The 21,560-nt window shown below is 39.1% G+C and overlaps 1 protein-coding gene across 1 annotated transcript in view; it reads right to left on the bottom strand.

Moving 5' to 3' along the window:
* The window catches only part of IMPG2 (interphotoreceptor matrix proteoglycan 2), a 106,047-nt gene that overhangs the window by 7,552 nt on the left and 76,935 nt on the right, over window positions 1–21,560 (bottom strand). Inside the window, exons 10-14 of the mRNA XM_021717522.1 lie at window positions 21,216–21,460; window positions 17,376–17,461; window positions 6,912–7,215; window positions 4,656–5,869; window positions 3,779–3,998 (exon numbers count right to left, since the gene is read on the bottom strand). Of these exons, the coding sequence (XP_021573197.1) occupies window positions 3,779–3,998; window positions 4,656–5,869; window positions 6,912–7,215; window positions 17,376–17,461; window positions 21,216–21,460 (2,069 nt within the window). The remainder of the gene's footprint in view (window positions 1–3,778; window positions 3,999–4,655; window positions 5,870–6,911; window positions 7,216–17,375; window positions 17,462–21,215; window positions 21,461–21,560) is intronic.

Below are 21,560 nucleotides of genomic sequence, written 5' to 3'. Positions count from 1 at the left end.
TGCCCAGGCGGGTCTCGAACCTGCAGGCTCAGACAATCCACTCACCTCAGCCTCCCAAAGTACGGGATTACAGGCTGAGCCACCGAACCCGGCGGAATATTTTCATATACATAATGAGATCACTTGGGGATGGGACCCAAGTCTATACATGAAATTCATTTATGTTTTACATACACCTTGTACACATCGATTGAAGTTAATTTTATACAGCATTTAAAATAATTTTGTGTATGAAACAAATTTGTATATATCAAACTATCAGAAAACAAAGGTGTCACTATCTCATTCACCCATGGTAACAAGCTGTGGTTGTCTGGCATCATCCTCATGCTGAACATGGAAAGATATATTACAGGTGAAGGGGGCTGGAAATGTCTTTTTTCTTTCGGAGACGCTGAATAAACTGTGTCTTGTGTGCCTGCATTTAGACTGCAACCCATCACGTGAGGTCAGATGTGGAATTTTCCATTTGTGGCATTATGTGGGTACTCAAAAAGTTTCTGATTTGGGAGTATTTTGAATTTCAGATTCTCAGGTTAGGGATGCTCAATCCATACACATGTAGTAGAAACATTTTACTTAAAATGTCTAAAACCTTGTAACCATTTTGTGGGTGTGGGTAAGTGCCTAGAATGAGAAAAATAGAATCTATATTTTTTGTAGATTAGGAAAAAGATATAGCTCTAGGAAAAAGATAAATGTTGCTTCTTTTGCTTCCAGAACAAGCCTGATATTTTAGTCGTGTAAATGAAATACTGTGGTTTCCAAGTCTCTTTCTAGTCCTTTGTGCTGATTAAGGGAGAATGCCCAGAGAGCTGTCCCTGTATTTGGAAAAGTACCTTAATGACTCTGGGAAAACAAAGGTAGAGTTGAAGCTAAGTTTGGGATGGGAGCTAAGGGTCAAAACTGTAAAATGAGATACATTCTGGTATTCTAGGAGCAGTCTAAGAGAAGGACTGGTAGGTCCAGAAAAATGAGAGTGGACAACATGTGAAGAAGATCTAGAAAGACAACTTCATGGCCTGAAGTTGCTGACTGGGTCCTGGGAGAAGCTGGTGCGAAAGAGAGTTCTTTGAGAAGGTGGCTGAGGAGTTTTAGAACGGATACACCTCACTCATATTTTCAAGTCATCTGCTATGCTGCGATATAGCCTTTTCCATTATCTTCACACCATAAGCAAATATCTGATAGAATCAACTGTCCAGTGTTAGAGGTGCTTTGGGAAAATCAAAAACAGGACTGTGACCCACGTTAATGTTAATATAAAGAACATCTACAAGAGTCGAGACATATGAGATTGAAAACTCTGCAGAGGAAACTCAGAACTGGAGGGGATGAAGAGATGTTTAAGTTCTCTATCAGTGACTAGAGATACTGAGGGGTGGGGGAACATAGATGCAGGTTCTACATTGCACAGGGGAGGGGCTAATGTCAGTTCATTTGCATATTATAGAAAAAGGTTACCCTGTATACCTGGATGATTTGGCATTCAGCTGACATGTGAGTTACATACAAAAGTGAAGTAAATGCACTTACCTATTGTAATTCTCTTTTAAAAGAAGTGGACTAACTTTTGCACAAGTTTTATAAACTAAAACTTGCCTTTGTATAGCTAGTCAAATGTTTTAGATCTCTTATTTGTTTAATCCTTAGATTACCCCTCATGAAATACATAGACCAGCCAATACTATCCCCATTTACTATCTGAGGAGCTAAGGCTCAGAGACAAAATAACTAATCTGGGTCACACAAATGATAAACAGCAGAGCAGAGGCAAGAAATCAAAATGATAATTAATTGCTTTTTCTACTACATCACATGGCAAAGAATGTGCAAACGACCCTAGAGAACTCAAGCGGCAAGAGGTTTGGATATTGGAGATTGACTGAATAATTTTCCTCACTTTCAATGAATAATGGTCCTTCAAGAATTTCAAAGGAAAGAGCATTTGCTTCTTTCTCAGTTAAAGAATAGGGCTGACTTTCAAACCAATTTGAGAGTAAAAGGCACTGGAGAAATATGAACCCAGACATTCTGCCTTACAACTACTCAAAACAACTGTCTTCTAGTATGTGGAAGGGAAGAAAGAACAAAATTTCAGGCTCCAGCTGCATTCTCTGCAACCAGGTCTTCCAAATGAAAGCAAAGGTTTATATCATTCATTCATGGTATGCTTGAGCACCTTCTGGGTTCACTACACTGTGCTAGAAAGTGGTTAATAAAACAGGCACACTCTCAGTCTTTGTGAAAAGCTTACTGGAAGAAAAAAGCCATCAAGTAATGATGCACACATATTAACATTATTCCAATGGTGTTAACTCTACAGGAGAAAAGAACATGATGTTATAAGAAAGGTTAACTGGAAAGATCTAATATAGACTATGGGTGAGTCAGTAAAAGTCTTGAGAAGAGCAAGAGTCAGCCAAAAGAGCAAGAGTTTCAGGCAAAGGGGACAGTAGTGCAAAGGCTTTAAGGCAAGAAAAAGGTTTTGAATTTAAGCAACAAAAGACAAGCTAGTTTGACTAGAACATGTTGAGCAATGAAGTTCGTTTCACTGGATGATACTGTGGAAGAAGGGACAAGGCTTTGTCGCTACTGAACCAGGCAGCTACAAACAGGTTTCAAACAGCATAGTGAAATAATCTGATGGATGTTTTAGGAAGAGCTGTCCAGAGAATGGGGAGGTGGAGCAAGAGAGAATGTGGAGAAACTGGTCCAAATGAGAGACAATGGTGTTCTGAATGGAGTCATGGCAGTGAAGATAGAGAAAAGAGCATGGATTGGGAGATATATTTAGAACTCAGAATCAATATAAGCTTGGTGGATGACAAAAATTGGGGATGATGGGAACTAAGATACCAATAATGACTTCTAAGGTTTCTGACTTAAGAAGCTAAGTAGATAAAGTTTCTATTTATAGAGATGAAAAAGCTGAGAGAAGGAGTAGATTTAGCAGGGGGTAAGGAGATATAAAAAACTAGAGCTCATTCACAGATGTCCTAAATTTGATATACATAGAACACACCCAAGGGGAGACAGTCTAAGAGTTATATATTGATTATACAGAAACAAAAGAAGTTTGATCTGTATATAAAAATGTGGAATGCCGGGCTCAGTGGCTCAGCCTGTAATCCCAGCGCTTTGGGAGGCTGAGGTGAGTGGATTGCCTGAGTCTGAGGATTCGAGACCCACCTGGGCAACTTGGCGAGACCTCATCTCTACAATAAATCAAAAATTAGCCAGGTGTGGTTCCTCGCGCCTGTAGTTCCAGTTACTTGGAAGGCTGAGGCAGAAGGAACGCTGGAGCCCAGTAGGTAGAGGCTTCAGTGGCCAGGAGCGGCCACTGCACTCCAGTCTGGGTGACAGAATGAGACGCCAACTCAAAAAAATAAAAATAAAAAAATAAAAATGTGGAAACTTATTGACATTTCCATAAGACTTAAAACAATGGGAATAGATACAAAAACTGGGAAATGATATAGAAAGGCAGAGAGTCCAAATTTTGTGAGCTTGGCAACACAAAGACATAGCAAGAACAGATCCAGTAGATAAGTAAAAGAGAAAGCCAGATAGAGTCAGTAGAAAAGGGGATGGAAGGCGAAGTAGTAAAGATAATATGTGTGGACAATGCTTTGAAAAGAGAATGCTATTGATTTTCTTGGAAGAAATATTGTACCAAATATCAAGATGTGAATTCCTTGATGTGATGAAAAAGAAAACCCATAAGAATAAGCACCTGATTCTACTAAGAAGCCACCATGGTAGGTAATACCATTACCTGATTCCACATCAAGGGAATATCTGTCAATAGCCAAGTTCATGGTTTGGTAGGCAGTGGTGCAAAAATCTTCCAGAATCATATACACAGCATCGTTGACATTAGGAGGGACAGAATTGGCAAACTTCATTCGGCTGTTCACCACAATACTGCCATTTCTGAAGTTGAGGATTTCTAAGTTCTGGAACCCTGTGAGATTTGACTGGAGATAGGGAACCAGCTACAACACATGAAAAGGAGTAAGTTTATTGACAAGGTTTTACATTTTGTTCAATACATACCAAAACAAAACAAAAAACCAAAATGAGCCCTTCCCACATTCTCCTAATTATATTACCTCTACATTTAATCTTTTAATTAACAAAAGGATAAATTAGGAATGATTTGAGAGTGTAAATTAGGAATGTCATGAAATTTCCATAGAGATAGTTAGAAATCCCATGGAACCCATAAACCATTTTAGACACCCAGAGAATTTATTCTCTCTGTTTCACTAAAGGATTACAACAGTGATGGCATCTCAGGTAACTTGAAAACACTGGTCTCACAATAAAATGTGAAAATAAATTTCAAACTTATTTCAGTTCTATAATTCATGGACTACAATCTGCCATATAAACTATCACATCACCTCCATGCCATTTTTGTGTTTTCTACTTATTGTATCCACCTGTCTTTTCTTCCTCCCAACCCTAGTCCAGGGCACTATTTGTGGATGATAGGAAATGAATGTTCACAGCAGATCACCCTTTCCTTGGCTCAGACCTTGTGTGCTGGGTGTGTGTGGTTGGCGGGGGGGGGGGGGTGGCAGGGATAGGTGAAGGGTGGTTTATGCATGATTATTCACAAGTGCCCATGTTTCACTTTTTGTGCTTACCAGTTCTAAGAATCTTTGCTCCAGGGCTTTATACTCCAAAGAGTTTTTATTAAACAGATCTTCTGAAAACATCATATTAGTCACTCGGAGGCTGAAGAAAACCACCAATGCTCCTGCAGTCTGGGTATAACTCAAGTCACCTCCTTTCGTGGGCCAAGCCGCATTAACCATCTCTGTGACATGAGCACTTGTAGACATTTCCACATAACTACCAACCTTGCCATTTTGCTCTTGGATTAGCTCAGGCTGATAGTAATCCGTGCCTACCCGGTCCAGTTCTAAAGAAATATCCTGAACGCCCATAATTACTTCATCTTCCAGCAGGGTGGAGCTTGTGGTTGGAGGCAATTTGGTAGATTGTGTCATGGAAGCTTTCAACCAGAGTCTGTCAGTACTCTGTGGTGTACCTGCCAATGTGTCTCTGGACAATTTCCCTAGGGAAGAAGTCCTTGTCCAAAGTATATCTGATTCTGGCAACATAGTCCACAAAGGTTGCATGTCTGGCTTCACCACTGAAGCCTCACTGTCAAACCACTCATGGTCAGCGGACTCTGCAGCTTGTTCCATATCCTCCTTTAGGAAAGTGTCTGTTTGATCTGGTTCATCAGCAGAAGCAGAGATTGCCACAGACACGTGCTTGGGGAGAGTTAGAGATACAGACTGAGTTGTAGTCTCAGCAAAGATGGGCACAACAGGTCCACCCAAGGGCTCTTCCTCTGGAAAGTGTGTGGGTCTATCACCGTGCTCATATTTTGAATGCTCAATAATTTGGTCTGTGGAATCCATTTTGTCAACTATAACCAGTTTCTCATCTTCACCCTCAATTGGCAGAAGTGAAACGCCATCTTCGAGCCATGGTGGGGCCAGTGTTTCAGTGCTCTTCTCTGATGAAGGCTCACTCCATGGCCAAGTGGTCAGATCCACCTTTTGTCCAGATCCTGAACCTAAGCCACTCTCAGATATGAACTCTTTTTCCACAGTTGTGTCTGGCAACAAAGGGCTCACTTCTAATTGGTCCAAGCCAAATGGTTCAGTTATTTCTTGATCAAGATGATCTAACGTGTCAGTGGAGGTGAAATATGGTGAAAATGTGAAGGACACACCAGAGTCTTCCATAGCTGGTGCTATTTCTTTTGGCACAGGTTGAGTGAATGAAATTGAAGGCAATTGGTCAATAGAAGGAAAATCTTCTGATTCTTCAATGGTGGCTAATCCTAAAAATGAAATTTTCCATTAGTTGATCTACAGAGTTACCAAACTATATTCCTAGTTTTCCTAATAAAGCTAGTTGCCTGTTTTTTTGTTTTTTTGTTTTTTTCCTGTGAAGCTAGCAAGGACAGTCACTGACTTTTGCTTTGCTATCTCTAACAAACAGTAAGATCTGATAATGTGCTTGTTATGTAGAACAATCACTCATGACTATTATCCCCCTTCTTGAGGATGACAAGGGGATGACAAGGCTTGAAACAAGCCTCAAATACGTGAATTCTTTTTTAATTTCATAAAAAATAAAGAACTGCTGGTAGCCTTTCTGACCACAAAGACTAAATCCAGTGGTCATTTCCAAAGAAAAGCCCCCCAAAATTGTGATTCTCACTGAATTCCCATTTCCCCCGTTACATGTATGGCCCATCATCCTTCAGATTTACCCGGTGTTTGAAATTCTGAACTCATTATTTACATCTTCGTTCACCTTCCTCTTTCACATATATACAACATCCCTAAGTCACGTTGAGTTTTTCCTCCACAACATCAAACTCATCAGTTTCATTTTTTCACTTGTTTCTCTCTGCTGCAGCTGCCCTAGTTTAAGTTCTTCCCTGCACAATACTACTACAAGCTACAATCTTTAGACATAACCTGCACAGTCAATCCTATTAACCTCATGGAATAATCTTCTTTGATGCTGTTTGTTTATCACTCCAATATTTAAGTCAGTAAAGTGGTCCTTTAACAGCAGTAATAATTTAACTAGATAATATACTCTTCAATACAACCTTCATTGAAAACATTCATTCACTGATCCCCACCCCAGTTCCTCAGATTTATTTCTTACTATTTATACTATTTATACATTTGGTCTCACCATCCCAACGAATTGAATTTGATTATTTCCTCTCTCACATAAGTCTCCCAAGACATCTTCCCCTCAATGAAGCCTACTATGCTTTTCTCCTAACCATAGTCTCTTCCTCTCTTCAAAACCCTTGTCATCTGATATAATAAAAAGTATGAAAAGTGATTAGAGTTCCTCACCATCTTCTAACAAGTCAGATCCAGAAGTCCTCTCCTCAAATGCCACAGGCAAGCCAGGCTGAAGCACTGCCGGGGTGACAGAATGAAGAGTCAAGCTGCTAACCTCTAAAACCTCTGGGGAAGAGCTGAGGCCCGTCTCCGAGGGAAAGACTAGTTTGTGTGTAGACACTAAATCACCCAAAGGACTTTCTGACCAGAGTTCCCTGTCAGTGGCTGAGGGAGGACCAGAGCTGAAATCAAGTGGTGAAATAGTGCTGGTGATGGATTCATCTGCTGAGGGCCATGCAGCTTGGAGGGCATTATCCTGGGGGGAGAAAAAGGCTAAATCATATCACAGATAAAAGGAACACACAGAAAATGACCTTAAGGGGGTGGAGGGAAGGAAAAAAAAAAGAAACGACCTTAAACACCACCTATCTATCTGGGAAATGCAAGCAGACCAAAGAACAAAGAACAAAGAGTGAGAGGTTAGGGTATTTCTTCCCTTCTTCCTCCAAGCCTCATCACCATGTCTCTTGTACTAACTGTGTCCCTCCTTCCACAACTAGAGCTCTAGCTCTCACTGGGCTCTGGTGACTGCATTACTTCCCCTTGCCCCATGATCCAGTAGATGTTAATGACTTCTCACAGTTATCAGTCTCCGCAGACCTCAACATTCCTTTTTGTTCCCTTCACCCTATCCACACCTCCATTAGTTGATCCCTTCTAGATGATTCTGTTACTGTTGAGACCCTGGATGAACCATATTATACAAATATGCCATCATTTTGTAGTGAGTGCATTTTTAAAAATCCATTGAGGTTTGAACCACTTCTATCAAAAAGTGATTAGGTAATTCAAAATGAAATACAAATGCCCAGCAAGTAAGGAATGAGAGTCCATTAAAACAACAATAACAGCATGAACCAAAAATGGTATCATTCTGGCTAAATGTAATTAGAAATTTAAAACCCGGAAAGGAAAGAGGGGTGTGATTAAAGTATATGATGCAATGTTAGAAAACATTTTGGCAATGCAGCTTTGGTTAAAAAAAAGAAAAAGGAATAATATCTAATCCTGGATTGTACTCCACATCTTTAAAATTTCAAAAAAGGAATGGGGGATGGGGAAACACCTCTTATCAACAGGGTGCCTGAATGAAACATAACTGTACACCTAACCCTTAACTATACCCCACAAAACCATAATAAAAAATATTGATTATGAAAAAAATAAAATAAAATAAAAAATTAAAAAAGGAATAGAAGCGAGCGATATGTGGGCATTAGACTGAAGTCTAAGAACCTAATAACCTGAGTCTGTTGAAGTGAAATGTGTGAGAGAAAACACATGACATCTGTAAAGAAAGAGGAAGCCGAAAGCCACCCTCAAACAGTCATATCCAGCTTCAAGAAAGCTTTAGAGAAAGAGAAAGATTTTAGGACAAGAAATGCCCTCTTGAGAATCCCCCATCAGAAGTAAACCTGAGGATAATAAGTGGTTCATGAGTCAGGCCCAAAGTGGTCTAATCAGGGAAACCATTTCCAACATTTTCCTAGGAAACCTTAAGAGTGCAATCACCAGGTGTAGAGTTAACCTCACACAACTGTATGTAGTGGAGGCAGCTTGCATGCATGGTGTTCCTACGAAACTCAGTGCCAGATAGACACACAAAGCTGCCTCATGTTTCTGCCTAGAGGGTCTCAGTTATTCTGGGTCTCCTCAAGAGTGGACCAGATAGAAAGAGCAAGAGTTCAATTCCAGATGAATGGAAGACAACAAATTAAAGTCCAGAAAGTGAACGGCAAAAAAATAATAATAATAAGTAAAAATAAAACGTTTTGTCTTGTCAAAGTCTTATGTGCTTTGCAAGGCCATCTTACCATTTATAAAAATAGTATGTTGGGTTGGGTGACTCACACCTGTAATCCCAGCATCTTAGATGGCCAAGATAGGAGGACCACTTGAGACCAGAAATTCAAGACCAGCCTAGACAACACAGCAAAAAAGCTAGACATCTTTCCAAAAAAGCCTTAAAAAGTTAGCCAGGCATGGTGGAGCATGCCTGCATTTCTGGCTACTCAGGAGGCTGAAGCAGGAAGATCAACTGACCCCAGGAGGTCAAGGCTGCAGTGAACCATGATTGTGCCATTGCACTCCAGTCTGGGCATCAGAGTGAGACCCCCCAACATAAAAAAAAACAAACACCAGTATGTTGGGAAGAGGGCTGAGCATGCACATGTATGAGAACATAACAAAAGCATCCACTTTCAGAACTAGAAGGACTTTCAAGAATCATGTAGTCCAACCGTGTCTCAGTTCCTAAGAAAAGGAACTGAGGTTCATAGAAGTGAAATGCCCAAGGTCATAAAAAATAGAACAAAAATCAGAACCAGACACTGAGTCTCTAGATTTCTCAGTGCCTGTACTTTCCCCACTATAACAGCTATTCATCAGAGGTCTCTATAATTGTATTCCCAGATGGTGAAAGGATTCCAGAGGAGAAACTAGAGAAAACAGACTTGGCAACTCATGCTCATTAGGGTTAGCATATTCCACAGCCTACAGGACCCAGGTAAACACAGACAGGAGGGAGAGAGGAAGACCACTGCCTAATATTTAAGTGTCTGCTCTACGGAATATAGAGACTTTATATAGAAAGGAAAGTTTCTTCCTTTCTCTGTTCTTTTTCTAGTACCTAAAACCCATATATGTATTTAGAGGAAAGTAAAAAAGCCATTTGCTCAATAACAAGTTCTATTCTTCAAAAAAAACGGTTACAATGAAGATAATCATACCATATCAAGGAATTTCATTTTTTTCTCTTAATTATCTAGCTTTAACATAACTCTGAAGTTGTATTAAAGCTACCCACACTTCCAGCTGAATCAGGCATATTTACCTTCTTGCAAATTCCAAGTGTTCGTGTCTGTGTGTGTGTGTGTGTGTGTGTGTGTGTGTGTGTGTGTGTGTGTGTGAACTCCAAGTAAGATGGTTTAAGCCCTTTTAACCCATGCTTGAGCCATTGAGTGTTATCAGAAGGGGCTATGACCTAATATGTGTCAACATATTAGGAAAACCACTGAATCTTCAATACAAAAGAAATCCCCAAGTAATATATATTGTTTCAGTATATCTATAAACTAAATGCCTTTTCATTTCATAAAAATTAAAAGTAAAACAAGACATGAAATCTTTAACAAAAGATAAGTTACAAGTAGGCAACATAAAGTGTGAAGGTAAATAACTGACTTTTCAAATAAAAAGAGAAAACTGTCTTCCCAATAAATACCCCCTAAAAAATGGCATGACAATGAAGCTTCCTGATACATTTTGAAAGGTGAACACATACAAGCCAGGAATAGCACTTCATCTATTGTTATATCAATAGATGTTCCCATAGTAACAAACTCAACCCATGAATTCTTCTCTTGGTTCAGTGTAGTCTATTGACAAGTTTAATATTATATTGGCTGGTTTCATTTCGGCTAATGCCAACTGAAAAGATTGTTAGTGCTATAGAAACCATGCTGTACAACCAGTGATTTTCCAAGTCAGGATGCCAAAAAGGTGTCAAATTCAATATCCCAACATTTCTACCTCTAAAATTATTTTTTTAAATAAAATCTGTCTTTAAGAAAAAACTCTCACTTCTATAGCAGAATAAAATTTTGCTAACAAAAAAAGGAAGGAAGGAAAGAAGAGACAGCTATGGGGAAGGAGGAAAGGTAATAAAAAGAAAATCATAACCAGACATTTCTAATTAGTAATTCCTTTTTCAATGTCTCATTATCAGTCATTAATATTCCAAGATCTCCTTAAATTGTTAACGAATGCCCTATAGTTATCACTACTCAAAAAAGTAAGGAGTTGGCCTAAATGCAAATAGCACCACCAAATGCAAATGAACCACTGCCACAGAACAGGACATGTGAGCCCTATTAATCAGAGCTTGCCATCATTAAGGGGGCAACCAGGTCAGGTGCAGTGGTGTTGCACTCCCAATGAAGATAAAAATTTAAACTTTAAAAAAAAGGGCAGTCAAAGCCAAGTTCTAGCCACTTTCTGTCGCAAGGGAATGAAAATTTAATGGCACCAGATCTTTCTGATTTTCAAAAGAAGCTAGAAATCTGCATTTTTGTGTTAAAAAAAAAAAAAACTCACCAGAGATGTGACCAGACAAACACAAGAGATACAGAGGACCTCAACAAGACATCAAATGAGAAGACCAGCCCCTAGACACATAGTAATTTGCCTATACAAAGTAGGTACAAAAGAAAAAATCCTAAAGGCAGCAAGAGAGAAAGGTCAGACTACCTACCAGGGAAAACCAATCAGAATAGCAGCAGACCTATCGGCAGAAACACTACAAGCAAGAAGGGACTAGAGCTCTATATTCAAAGTCCTCAAAGATAAACAATGTAAACCAAGAATTTCCTATCCAGCCAAGCACAGCTTCATCAGTGATGAAGAATTAAAATCTTTGCAGACATCCAATTTCTAAGAAACTGTGCAACTACCAGACCAGCTCTACAGGAGACACTTAAAAAGGTTTAAAGCACAGAAGAAAGAAAAAAAAAAAGAATGACCACACACTTCCCAAGAGAACAGCAGAGCACAGAATCAACAGAGAATACAGTGCAACAATAAACTTGAAAACACACACACATACATTAACCCCAAAGTCAAAAGAAAACAAGAAAACAAAGAAAAAACTTTGTAAGAACCTCATGAGAGCAATAAACAATCACTAATCAGCCTGAATGTGAATGGACTAAATGCACCACTGAAAAGACAGAGAATGGCAAACTGGATAAGAAATCATGACCCAATTATTTGCTGCATCCAGGAGACTCATCTCACTACAAGGGACACACACAGAATCAGAGTTAAAGGATGGAAAACAAGTTTCCAGGTGAATGCATCACAGAAGAACAGGAGTTGCAACCTTAATATCAGACAAAAAAATTTAAGCTATCAAAAATTTTAAAAGATGCAAAAGGACACTACATAATAATAAAGGATTCAATCCATCAACAAGAAATATCCATCCTAAACATATATGCACCCAACACAGGAGCACCAGCATTTATAAAGCAACTACTAAGTAAACTAAAAAAAGATATTGACTCTAACACTATTATAGTAGGGGACTTGAATACCCCACTCACAGCCCTAGATAGATCATCGAGGCAAAAAATCAACAAGGAGATCCAGAACCTAAACTTGACACTCAATCAAATGAACTTAATAGATACCTACAGATTATTCCACCTAACAACCACAGAATATACATTCTACTCATCACCACATGGAATGTACTCCAAGATTGATCACATCCTTGGCCATAAATCAAGCATAAACAAATTCCATAAGGTTGAAATCTTGCCATGCACATTCTCAGACCACAGTGGAATAAAAATATCAACACCAACAACATTTCCCCAAACCACAAAGGCATCGACACTAAACAGCATGATGCTGAACAACTACTGGGTCAACACTGAATTCAGAGAAGAAATTTAAAGATTCCTGGAAACAAATGAAAATGAAGAAACATCTTACCAAAACCTCTGTGATGCCATGAAAGCAATTCTAAGAAGGAAATTTATATCTCTATGAGTACACATCAAGAAAACAGAAAGATCAAAAGTGGAGAGCCTAACAAATCACCTAAGGGAGCTGGAAAGAAAAGACCACCAAAACCCCAACTTTAACAGAAGAATCCAAACACCAAAATAAGAGCCCAAATACTGGACATAGAAGACAAAAATATCATAGAAAACATCAACAAAACAAAAAGCTGGTTCTTCGAAAGAGTTAATAAGATTGATGGACCCCCTAGCCAGAATGACCAAGAAAAAGCCCAAATAAACACACTCAGAAATACAAAAGATCAAATCACAACTGAACCCGAAGAAATACAAATGATTATCAGAGATTACTACGTACACCTATATGGAAACAAACTTGATAACCTAATTGAAATGGAGGACTTTCTGACATCACATAACTGTCCCAGGTTGAAACAAGAAGACATTGAGACACTAAGTAGACCAATAACAACTCAGGAAATTGACTCTGTCATATGAAAACTACCTATAATAAAAAGCCCTAGACAAGATGGCTTTCCAGCAGAATTCTACAAAACGTCCAAGGAGGAGCTGATACCAATGCTTTTAAAAGTATTCCAGGCAATTGAGAAAGATGGAATTCTCCCCAATTCATTTTACAAAGCTAACATCACACTGATACTCAAACCGGGTAAACATCCAACAAAAAAAGAGAACTACAGGCCAATATCCCTGACTAACATAGATACAAAAATCCTCAATAAGATTCTAGCAAATTGGATCCAAAAACACATCTCAAAAATCATCCACCATGACCAAGTATGCTTCATCCCCGGGATGCAGAGCTGGTTCAACATTCGCAAGACCATAAATGTAATTAATTACATCAACCAATATAAAAACAAGAACCACATGATTATATCATTAGATGCAGAAAAAGCTTTTGATAAAATCCAGCATCCATGTCTTGATAAAAACCTTCAGACACCTAGGTATAGAAGGAACATACCTCAAAATAGTAAGTGCCATCTACAATAAACCCACAGCTAACATATTGGTAAATAGACAGAAACTGGGAACATTTCCCCTAAAATCTGGAACAAGACAAGGCTACCCACTCTCAACCCTCTTGTTCAATATTGTGTTGGAAGTCCTAGCTCAAGAAATTAGACAACAGAAGAAAATCCAGGGTATCCAAATAGGAAAAGAGGAAGTCAAGTTATTCTTCTTCGCTGATGATATGATACTATACCTTGAAAATCCAAGAGAATCTATCAAAAACCTGCTTGCACTGATAAAGGAATTTGGCAAAGTCTCAGGGTACAAAATAAATGTGCAAAAGACAATTGCATTCCTATATACCAACAACAAGCAGGCAGAGACCCAAATTAAATCATAATCCCATTCACAATAGCCACACAAAAAATGAAATATCTCAGCATCTTCCTAAACAGAGAAGTTAAAGACCTTTACAATGAGAACTACAAAACATTGCTCAAAGAAATCCAAGAAGACACAAGCAAATGGAAAAATATTCCATGCTCATGGATAGGAAGAATCAACATTGTAAAAAATGCCCATCCTACCAAAGGAAATCTACAGATTCAATGCAATACCCATTAAGTTACCAATAACATTCTTCTCATACCTGGAAACAACAATACAGAAATTCATATGGAAACATCAACGACCACGAATAGCCAAAACAATTCTTAGCAAAAGATACGAAGCAGGAGGTATCACACTTCCAGACTTCAAACTTTACTATAAGACTATAGTAATCAAAACAGCCTGGTATTGGTACAAAAACAGGCACATAGACCAATGGAACAGGATAGAGATTCCAGAAACAAAGCCTCAATTTCTCAACCAACTCATCTTTGACAAAGCCTCCAACAACAACCACCGGGGAGAGGAGAACCTATTCAGTAAATGAAAAACTGGCTGGAAAAACTGACTGATCACATGCAGAAGACCAAAACAGGACCCCTACCTATCACCATATACAAAAATTAACTCTAAATGGGTCAAAGACCTAAACATAAAACCTCAAACTATAAGAATCTTAGAAAATGCAGAAGACACCCGTATGGAAGTTGGAACTGGCAAGCAATTCCTAATCAGAACCCTAAATGCCCATACCTTAAGACATAAGATAGACAAGTGGAAACTTATCAAACTAAAGAGTTTCTGCAAAGCAAAAGACACCATCAAGAGAGCAGGGAGACAGCCCACAGAATGGGAAAAAATATTTGCCAACTGTATATCTGACAAAGGCCTAACATCTAGGATCTACAAGGACTCAAATGCAGTGAAAGGAAAAAAACAAACAGCCCCATTAAAAAGTGGGCAAAAGATATGAATAGACACTTCTCAAAAGAAAATATATGGGCAGCCAACAGACACATGAAAAAGTGCTCAGCTTCACTCATCATCAGAGAAATGCTAATCAAAACCACATTGAGATACCATCTAACCCCAGCAAGAATGGCCATCATTAATAAAACAAACAATAACAGATGCTAGCAAGGATGCGGAGAAAAAGGAATGCTTCTGCTGGTGGGAATACAAACTAGTGCAACCTCTTTAGAAGACAGTGTGGTGGTATCTGAAAGAACTAGAAAGTGACCTTCCATATTACCCAGTAATTCCCCTGTTTGGAATATACCTGGAGGAACTCAAATCATTCTACAAAAAAGAAACCTGCACACATATGTTTGTTGCAGTTCTGTTCACAATGGCAAAAACATGGAACCAACCATGCTGCCCATCGAAGTTGAACTAGATTAAAAAAATTGTGGTACATATATACAATGGAATATTATGCCGTCAGAAAGAAGGACAAACATATGGACTTCGCAGCAACTTGGATGGATTTAGAGTAGATCAGACTCAGTGATCTATCACAGAAACAAAAAACAGAATACCATATGTTCTCACTCATAAGCGGACCTTGAACAATTATAATACTATAAGAAAGTGATTGGCAGTAGTGGGAAACTGTGGGAGGGGGTGGGATTGGCAGTTGAGGGAAACTACTAGGGGAGGGAGAGGGCATACCTCATCAACAAGGATACCTGCATAATCAACGTTTGTATACCTAACCCTGAATTCCTGGGATTACAGGCTGAGCCACCAAGTCCAACCAAAAACAAATTTTCTATTTGTGTTATGTCAACTACATCACACGTGTTTGTATATGCTCTTTTGCTCTCTGGGATATCATCTACTCACTCTAATTTCTCCTCATCAGTTTAAACAAATATTAGGATCTCCAGAGCCCAGCAGGTCAACACTGGGATGGCTGTGAGTGTGCCACTGCACTCCAGTCTGGGCAATGGATTGCCTGAGTCCATAGGTTTGAGAGCAGCCTGGACAACTTGGTGAGACCTCCAATATGTAAGTCAGTGAAAAGATTATTTCCAGATTATTTTGCAAAACTGAGTTGCTCAAAAATACTATAGAAGAAATGGTGAAAACATGATTAAATGAATTGGGAACAGGCTTCCTAAATTTTTGGTGCTGGATAAAGGCCAAGAAACAAGTATTTCAAACAGCTGATATGAGACAAAAAGAAATCTTTAGAAGGTAAAAGTCGGTCAGGTTTGGTATCTCAGCCTGTAATCCCAGCACTTTGGTAGATTGCCTGATCCCACAGGTTCGAGATCAACCCAGACAACTTGGTGAGACCTCATTTCTACAATAAATAAATAAATAAATAGATAGATAAATAAATAAATAACTGGGGGTGGTAATGCGTGCCTGTAGTTCTGGCTACTTGGAAGGCTGAGGCAGAAAGATCGCCAGAGCCCAGCAAGTCAACACTGGGGTGGCTGTGAGCATGCCACTGCACTCCAGCATGGGCAACAGAGTGAGATGCCAACTAAAAAAAACCAACAAAAACCAGTAAAAGTAGATGAGGAGGGATCCCCCTATGGTGTCTATGGGATAACATGAGATTTCTGTACTCACTGTAGACAGGAATCTAGTGATTTGTGGTTGTCATTGTCATTGTTGTTTTAACTGAGCTTGTTTCTTTTCCTTTTTGTTTTTGTTTTGTTTGTTTGAGTCAAGGATCTCACTCTGTCATCCAGGCTGGAGCACTGTAGGGCAACCATAGCTCACTGAAGGCTTGAACTCCTAGGTGCAAGTGATCCTCCCATCTCAGCCTCCCGAGTAGACATGACCCACTGTTCCTGGATAAATTTTTAAATTATTTTGTAGAGATGGCGTCTTGCTGTGTTGCTCAGGCTGTTGTTTCTTTTCTATCAGATGTCTCCCTAAAGTGAAGTGGCAGATGGAGGTGTGGAAGGGGAAGAGGAATTCCTGATGCAGTTGGGTGGTAAGAACAAAAAGGTAAGTTCATTCCACACTGTTTCTGTGCAAATGGGAACATTTTCAGTCCAGGTTACAAGGAGGCTAATATAGAGTCCCTGACATTTGTCAGCTAGCTGATATTTCTACTCTTCTTTCTTTCCCTTCTACATACACACATTGTTCCATATGCTTTGGAATCTAAACTTTCTTGTAACTATAATCCTTGAAACAAAAATCCATACTCTGTTCCTATGCTTATGGTCTTGGTTTTAAAAACTATTTCTGGGTAACTGTTAGAGAACAACTCAGTAGGCACTTAATAGCTTAATTATCACCAAGTAAGAACCATAAATAAATTTTCTACCACATGTGGAGTTTGGCAATGCAGACTGTTTAATCACTGTGGGAGGCTTAAATTTTCTGAACCAACACTTGGTACCTATGAGCTGACAACTGTGAGTAATGTTTCAGGGATGATGCAAGAGAATATTTGAAATGGGAACAGCTTGGGAAATTCATAATGCCAAAGTAAGCATAAGGGTACAAAGAAGAGAAGCTCAAGGGCCTGGTTCCAGCATAAAACATAAAAACATACCAGAATAGACGATGGCGTTGCCTGAAGACTTGAACTTGGGGTACTCCAATCTAGGTCTTCACTTTGGGGCAGCAAAACTCCTCTCACTGAAGAAAGAAAAACGTTAAGGAACATTTTTAGTCAAGACACTACTGTCGTTGAGGTACAAGGACCACTGAAAGCCAAGTTCTTCCTCTTTGCAGTTCAGATTTTAGCAGTGTGTGGGACACACTTGCTTAGAAAATATTTGCTACTTTATTCAGATATCTTACTAATATGAGCACAATCTGTTTGAATTACATGAATCTAACATACAAGGGAGGACCAAAAAACCCCAGAATTATTAAAAAGTGTGCATTTATTCTTACATGTTTAAGCTTCAGTCATCTTCAAAGTACTCTCTGTTTCGTGCAATACACCTATCCAGATGCTTTTCCCACTGCTCAAAACAGTTTTTGAATTGGTCAATTTTGATGCCTTTTGGTGCTTCTGCCGTTTTTTGTTTCACCTCTTCCACACTGGCAAAGCATTTCTTTTTGAGGACATTTTTCATCCAGGGAAACAAAAAAAAGTCACTCTGGGTGAGATCAGGCAAATAGGGAGGGTGGGGCACGGGGGTCATGCTGTGTTCGGTCCAAAACTGCTGAACTCTCAGCAAGGTATGAGAAGGTGCACTGCCATGGTGGAAGAGTTACCTGTTTGCCACAGCTAAGAGCATTTCTTCTGCAAATCGTGATGCAAACTTCTAAAAACTTTCAGATAAAAACTTTGATTGACCATTTGATCCAGAGGAACAAATTCCAAGTGTACTAAAGGGGCTTGCCCTCCAAAAGATAATTCTGAATTTTGGCGGGGAAAATCCCCCCTTGTAAAATATTCTTTACTTACTCTATTGAGGACATGCCTATATTATTTCCCTTCCTTTCTCAAGTCAGTTTTACACTTCAAGATTTCTATGAAGTATTTACCTTTTAACTGATTTTTTTAAGTAAAAAAGTTATACTGAAATTTCAATTCATTTGGTTGATGCTAAGAATGGTTTTTAAAAGTATGCAAAATAATTACCTTTTTGACAGAAAGTACCTTCAAAAAGTGGGCTAGGACACCAAAAAACTTTATCAGTATAACAATATTAATGACCAATAAGGAAAATAGTAGATTGCATGATTTAATTCAACAAAGATTTACTGAATCTTTGCTAGTTACCACAGACATTGCCAAGGGTGAGGCTATAAACATTAAGAAAGTCAAGTTTCTCTTCTGGAAGCACTGTCTATGTCAGAGAGATAAACACAAATTATAAATTAAAAAATGATATGAGGGGCCTGTCTACAACATCTGGGAGCATAGACAAAGAAGCAATTGATATTGCCTAGAGAAGAGAGAGAATAAACAAAAGTTAAAAAGAAGGGCCTGCCAGGAGGGTGATCTGGTGTATGCAACCAAAAATAGAAGCAGAGTCTCTATTCACCTGCTCCCACTGGCCTGACATAGAGGGAACAAGCAGAAGCCAAAAACTGTTTGGCTTAAATATTTTTCCAAAACTCTTTTCAACTGTGTACACAATTATCTTGTCTTCTATGGAAAATGAGCTCCAAGAGATCAAGGAGGATCCTATCTTTTGAGATGATAACTATGTTACTTAGAAAACTACAACCATGCCGGCCTCTGAAGTTGGCGTGACAATAGAAGGAGACTTTAGGGACAAAATTCTGCATAATTGAAACACACATATATTGAAAGGCCAAGAAACCTGCATTACTGGGGACTGGATATTTTAGAGCTTTTGTTGAACTTACAAATTCTGAGAGATGTTTACCTCTTTTAGGACATCTTTTAGGAGGTAGCTCCACCCCTAGGCTCTAGGCTCCACATGAAAGGGAGATCTTGCAATGCTGTCGTGGATGTAGATTCCTAAGCAATTTCACTTTGTCTGCTATTTACGTTAATCCTCATGCCATTCTCCTACTACCCTGGGTACTGACCTTGGTGCTTGCATCTTCTGCTAAATTTAGATTCCAGTCTCTCTTAGGTTATGACCTCCTAACTAGATCTTTTCTCTGTTTGATCTCAATATTCAGATTCCAAGAACCTTCTGGCCCACATATTGTCCCAATGATTAGCACCCAGGTGGTCTCTACTGGCCTTGTCATAAGGACTTTAGCAGTTTCAGATTATAAAAAGTTTCTTCTCTTCTTATCTAGTTCAAGTATTTCAAGAAAAATCAACAATGAAGAAGGAACATATGAGAAAGTGAGCAGAGGGTACCCTTCCTGCTCCAAAATACAAGGCTCCTTAGCATTTAAGATCTGGAAACTTTATGTCACTATCATCCACTGAAGAGTTTCACCATCTTAAAGTCCTATGTAACACATTGTTACATTTAAGAAACATCAGTCCAGCACCAAAATAGTTGAAAAGAAGTTCAGCCTCTCAAGAAAATAGTTCAGTCTCTCAAAAAAAAAAAATCTTATTTGGAGAATGAGGGTTAAATTACACACAGTAAAATTTTATTAAAATCTCTCTCCCTCTCATACACACGCACTCTTGCACATACACATACACAACTGCCTGAAAAGACAAGACTTTCTTTTCGCTTTTTCTAAAAATTTCCCTCTAAGTTCCCAACCCAAGAAATCTTGATTCTTTACTTTCTTCTCTGTCTTGTCTTTTAAATCTATTCTATTTTCTTCTGTTAATAATGTTCTGCTCTTCTTATGTAAATCCATCAAACCTCTCTGTCTTTTCTATTGTCTATTTGTTTTTGTTTATTTGTTTGTTACACACACACACACACACACACACACACACACACACACACACACACCTGTTCCCACTGGCCTGACATAGAGGGAATAAGCAGAAGCCCAGGAGGTTCTGCCTGAAAGGAAAGAGACTCTCTTCTCTCAGAAATATGTGGGAGATGGAGAGGGGTTGTAAAAAAAATGCATCATGTTAGTATTGCCTCTCACATGTGGATTTTCTTGTTGGATAGCTGGGACTTCTGTAATATACATTCTACTCAGCACTGTAAAGGCTGAACTACCTATGAGTGAAGGAATCATGGAGAAGCAAATATGAAGCAGTAAATAAGTAAGGATATCATGTCCCGAATGAGTTCAAATGTTGTATACTAGTACTCAGCCTCTTAGAAAGCTTTAGTTCCAGGTTGACTGGGCCATCCATTAGCCTCCAAATTCAGAGTAGACACCGTCTTCTTGATGATCCCCCAGATCTACCTGTTCATTACAGATCATAACTGGATCTCCACAGCTACCTGATTTAAGTAAGTACTGGATTATCTGGAATTCTGCCGAGCACCCATTACCAGTTCTTCTCAAACTCCTGGTCTCACACGATCCTCCCACCTTGGCCTCCCAAAGTGCTAGGATTATAGGCAGGAGCCACCATGCTTGGTCAGTTCTTCTCTGACCCAAGTCTTCCATTAACTTTCCTTCTGCTCTCTGGCTTTTAAGCCTTTATCATCTGACTTACCTCAGAGAGTTCCTGTCTTGGTTGTCTGGGCAGCATCCTAGCCTGTTTCAATTCATACTTCCAGTACTATTTTCCTTTTTCTTATACTTTGCTCCCATTTCTCTAAACTATTTCTAATTGTGGTGCTATTCTACACTTTTCCCACTCTATGGGCTTCTGTCTGCAAATAGTCCAGGAAGCCTCTGATTAATCTATCCGAGTAGCTGCATGGCTGAAGCTCCATTCAGATCAGACTGGCTCCTGTCCTACACAGTCTAGAGAATGCTCAGAAACACATATATATATTTAGGAAAATCAGTTTTCACCAGAGCATATTGGAAAAGAAACTTAAGTACGCAAGGACCTCATGATAAATATCAAACTCACCGCTGAGAAGCTGAAGGGAATCCGGATCTGGATTCAAGGAGGAGTTCCCCAGCAAAAAATTCTGTTGTAGTGTCTCAGCAATATAATCTCTGAAGTTACTAATTGTATAAACGACAGTAGGCTTATCATCCAATTCCATAAGGCCGTGGTTTTCCACCTTGTTGGAATGAAGGCTAATTAGGTCCCAGGTGGTATTGCTGATAGCCTCGCCATTAAAGGTAACCGCGTAGTGAACATCTACACCGCTATGGACGGAAAGAGAGGACAGATTAGGTCCAGCTAAGGAAACACAGAGAAAGCAGCATTGAACCTGTGGAGACCAGACATGAGATGTGGCGGGGGGGG

The sequence above is a fragment of the Carlito syrichta genome, unplaced genomic scaffold (genome assembly GCF_000164805.1).
Source record: "Carlito syrichta isolate Samal-C Ts95f unplaced genomic scaffold, Tarsius_syrichta-2.0.1 Scaffold309834, whole genome shotgun sequence".
In the NCBI taxonomy this organism is placed as follows: domain Eukaryota; kingdom Metazoa; phylum Chordata; class Mammalia; order Primates; family Tarsiidae; genus Carlito; species Carlito syrichta.
The sequence above is the reverse complement of the archived record's forward strand: the minus strand, read 5'-3'. Positions and strand labels throughout refer to the sequence as shown.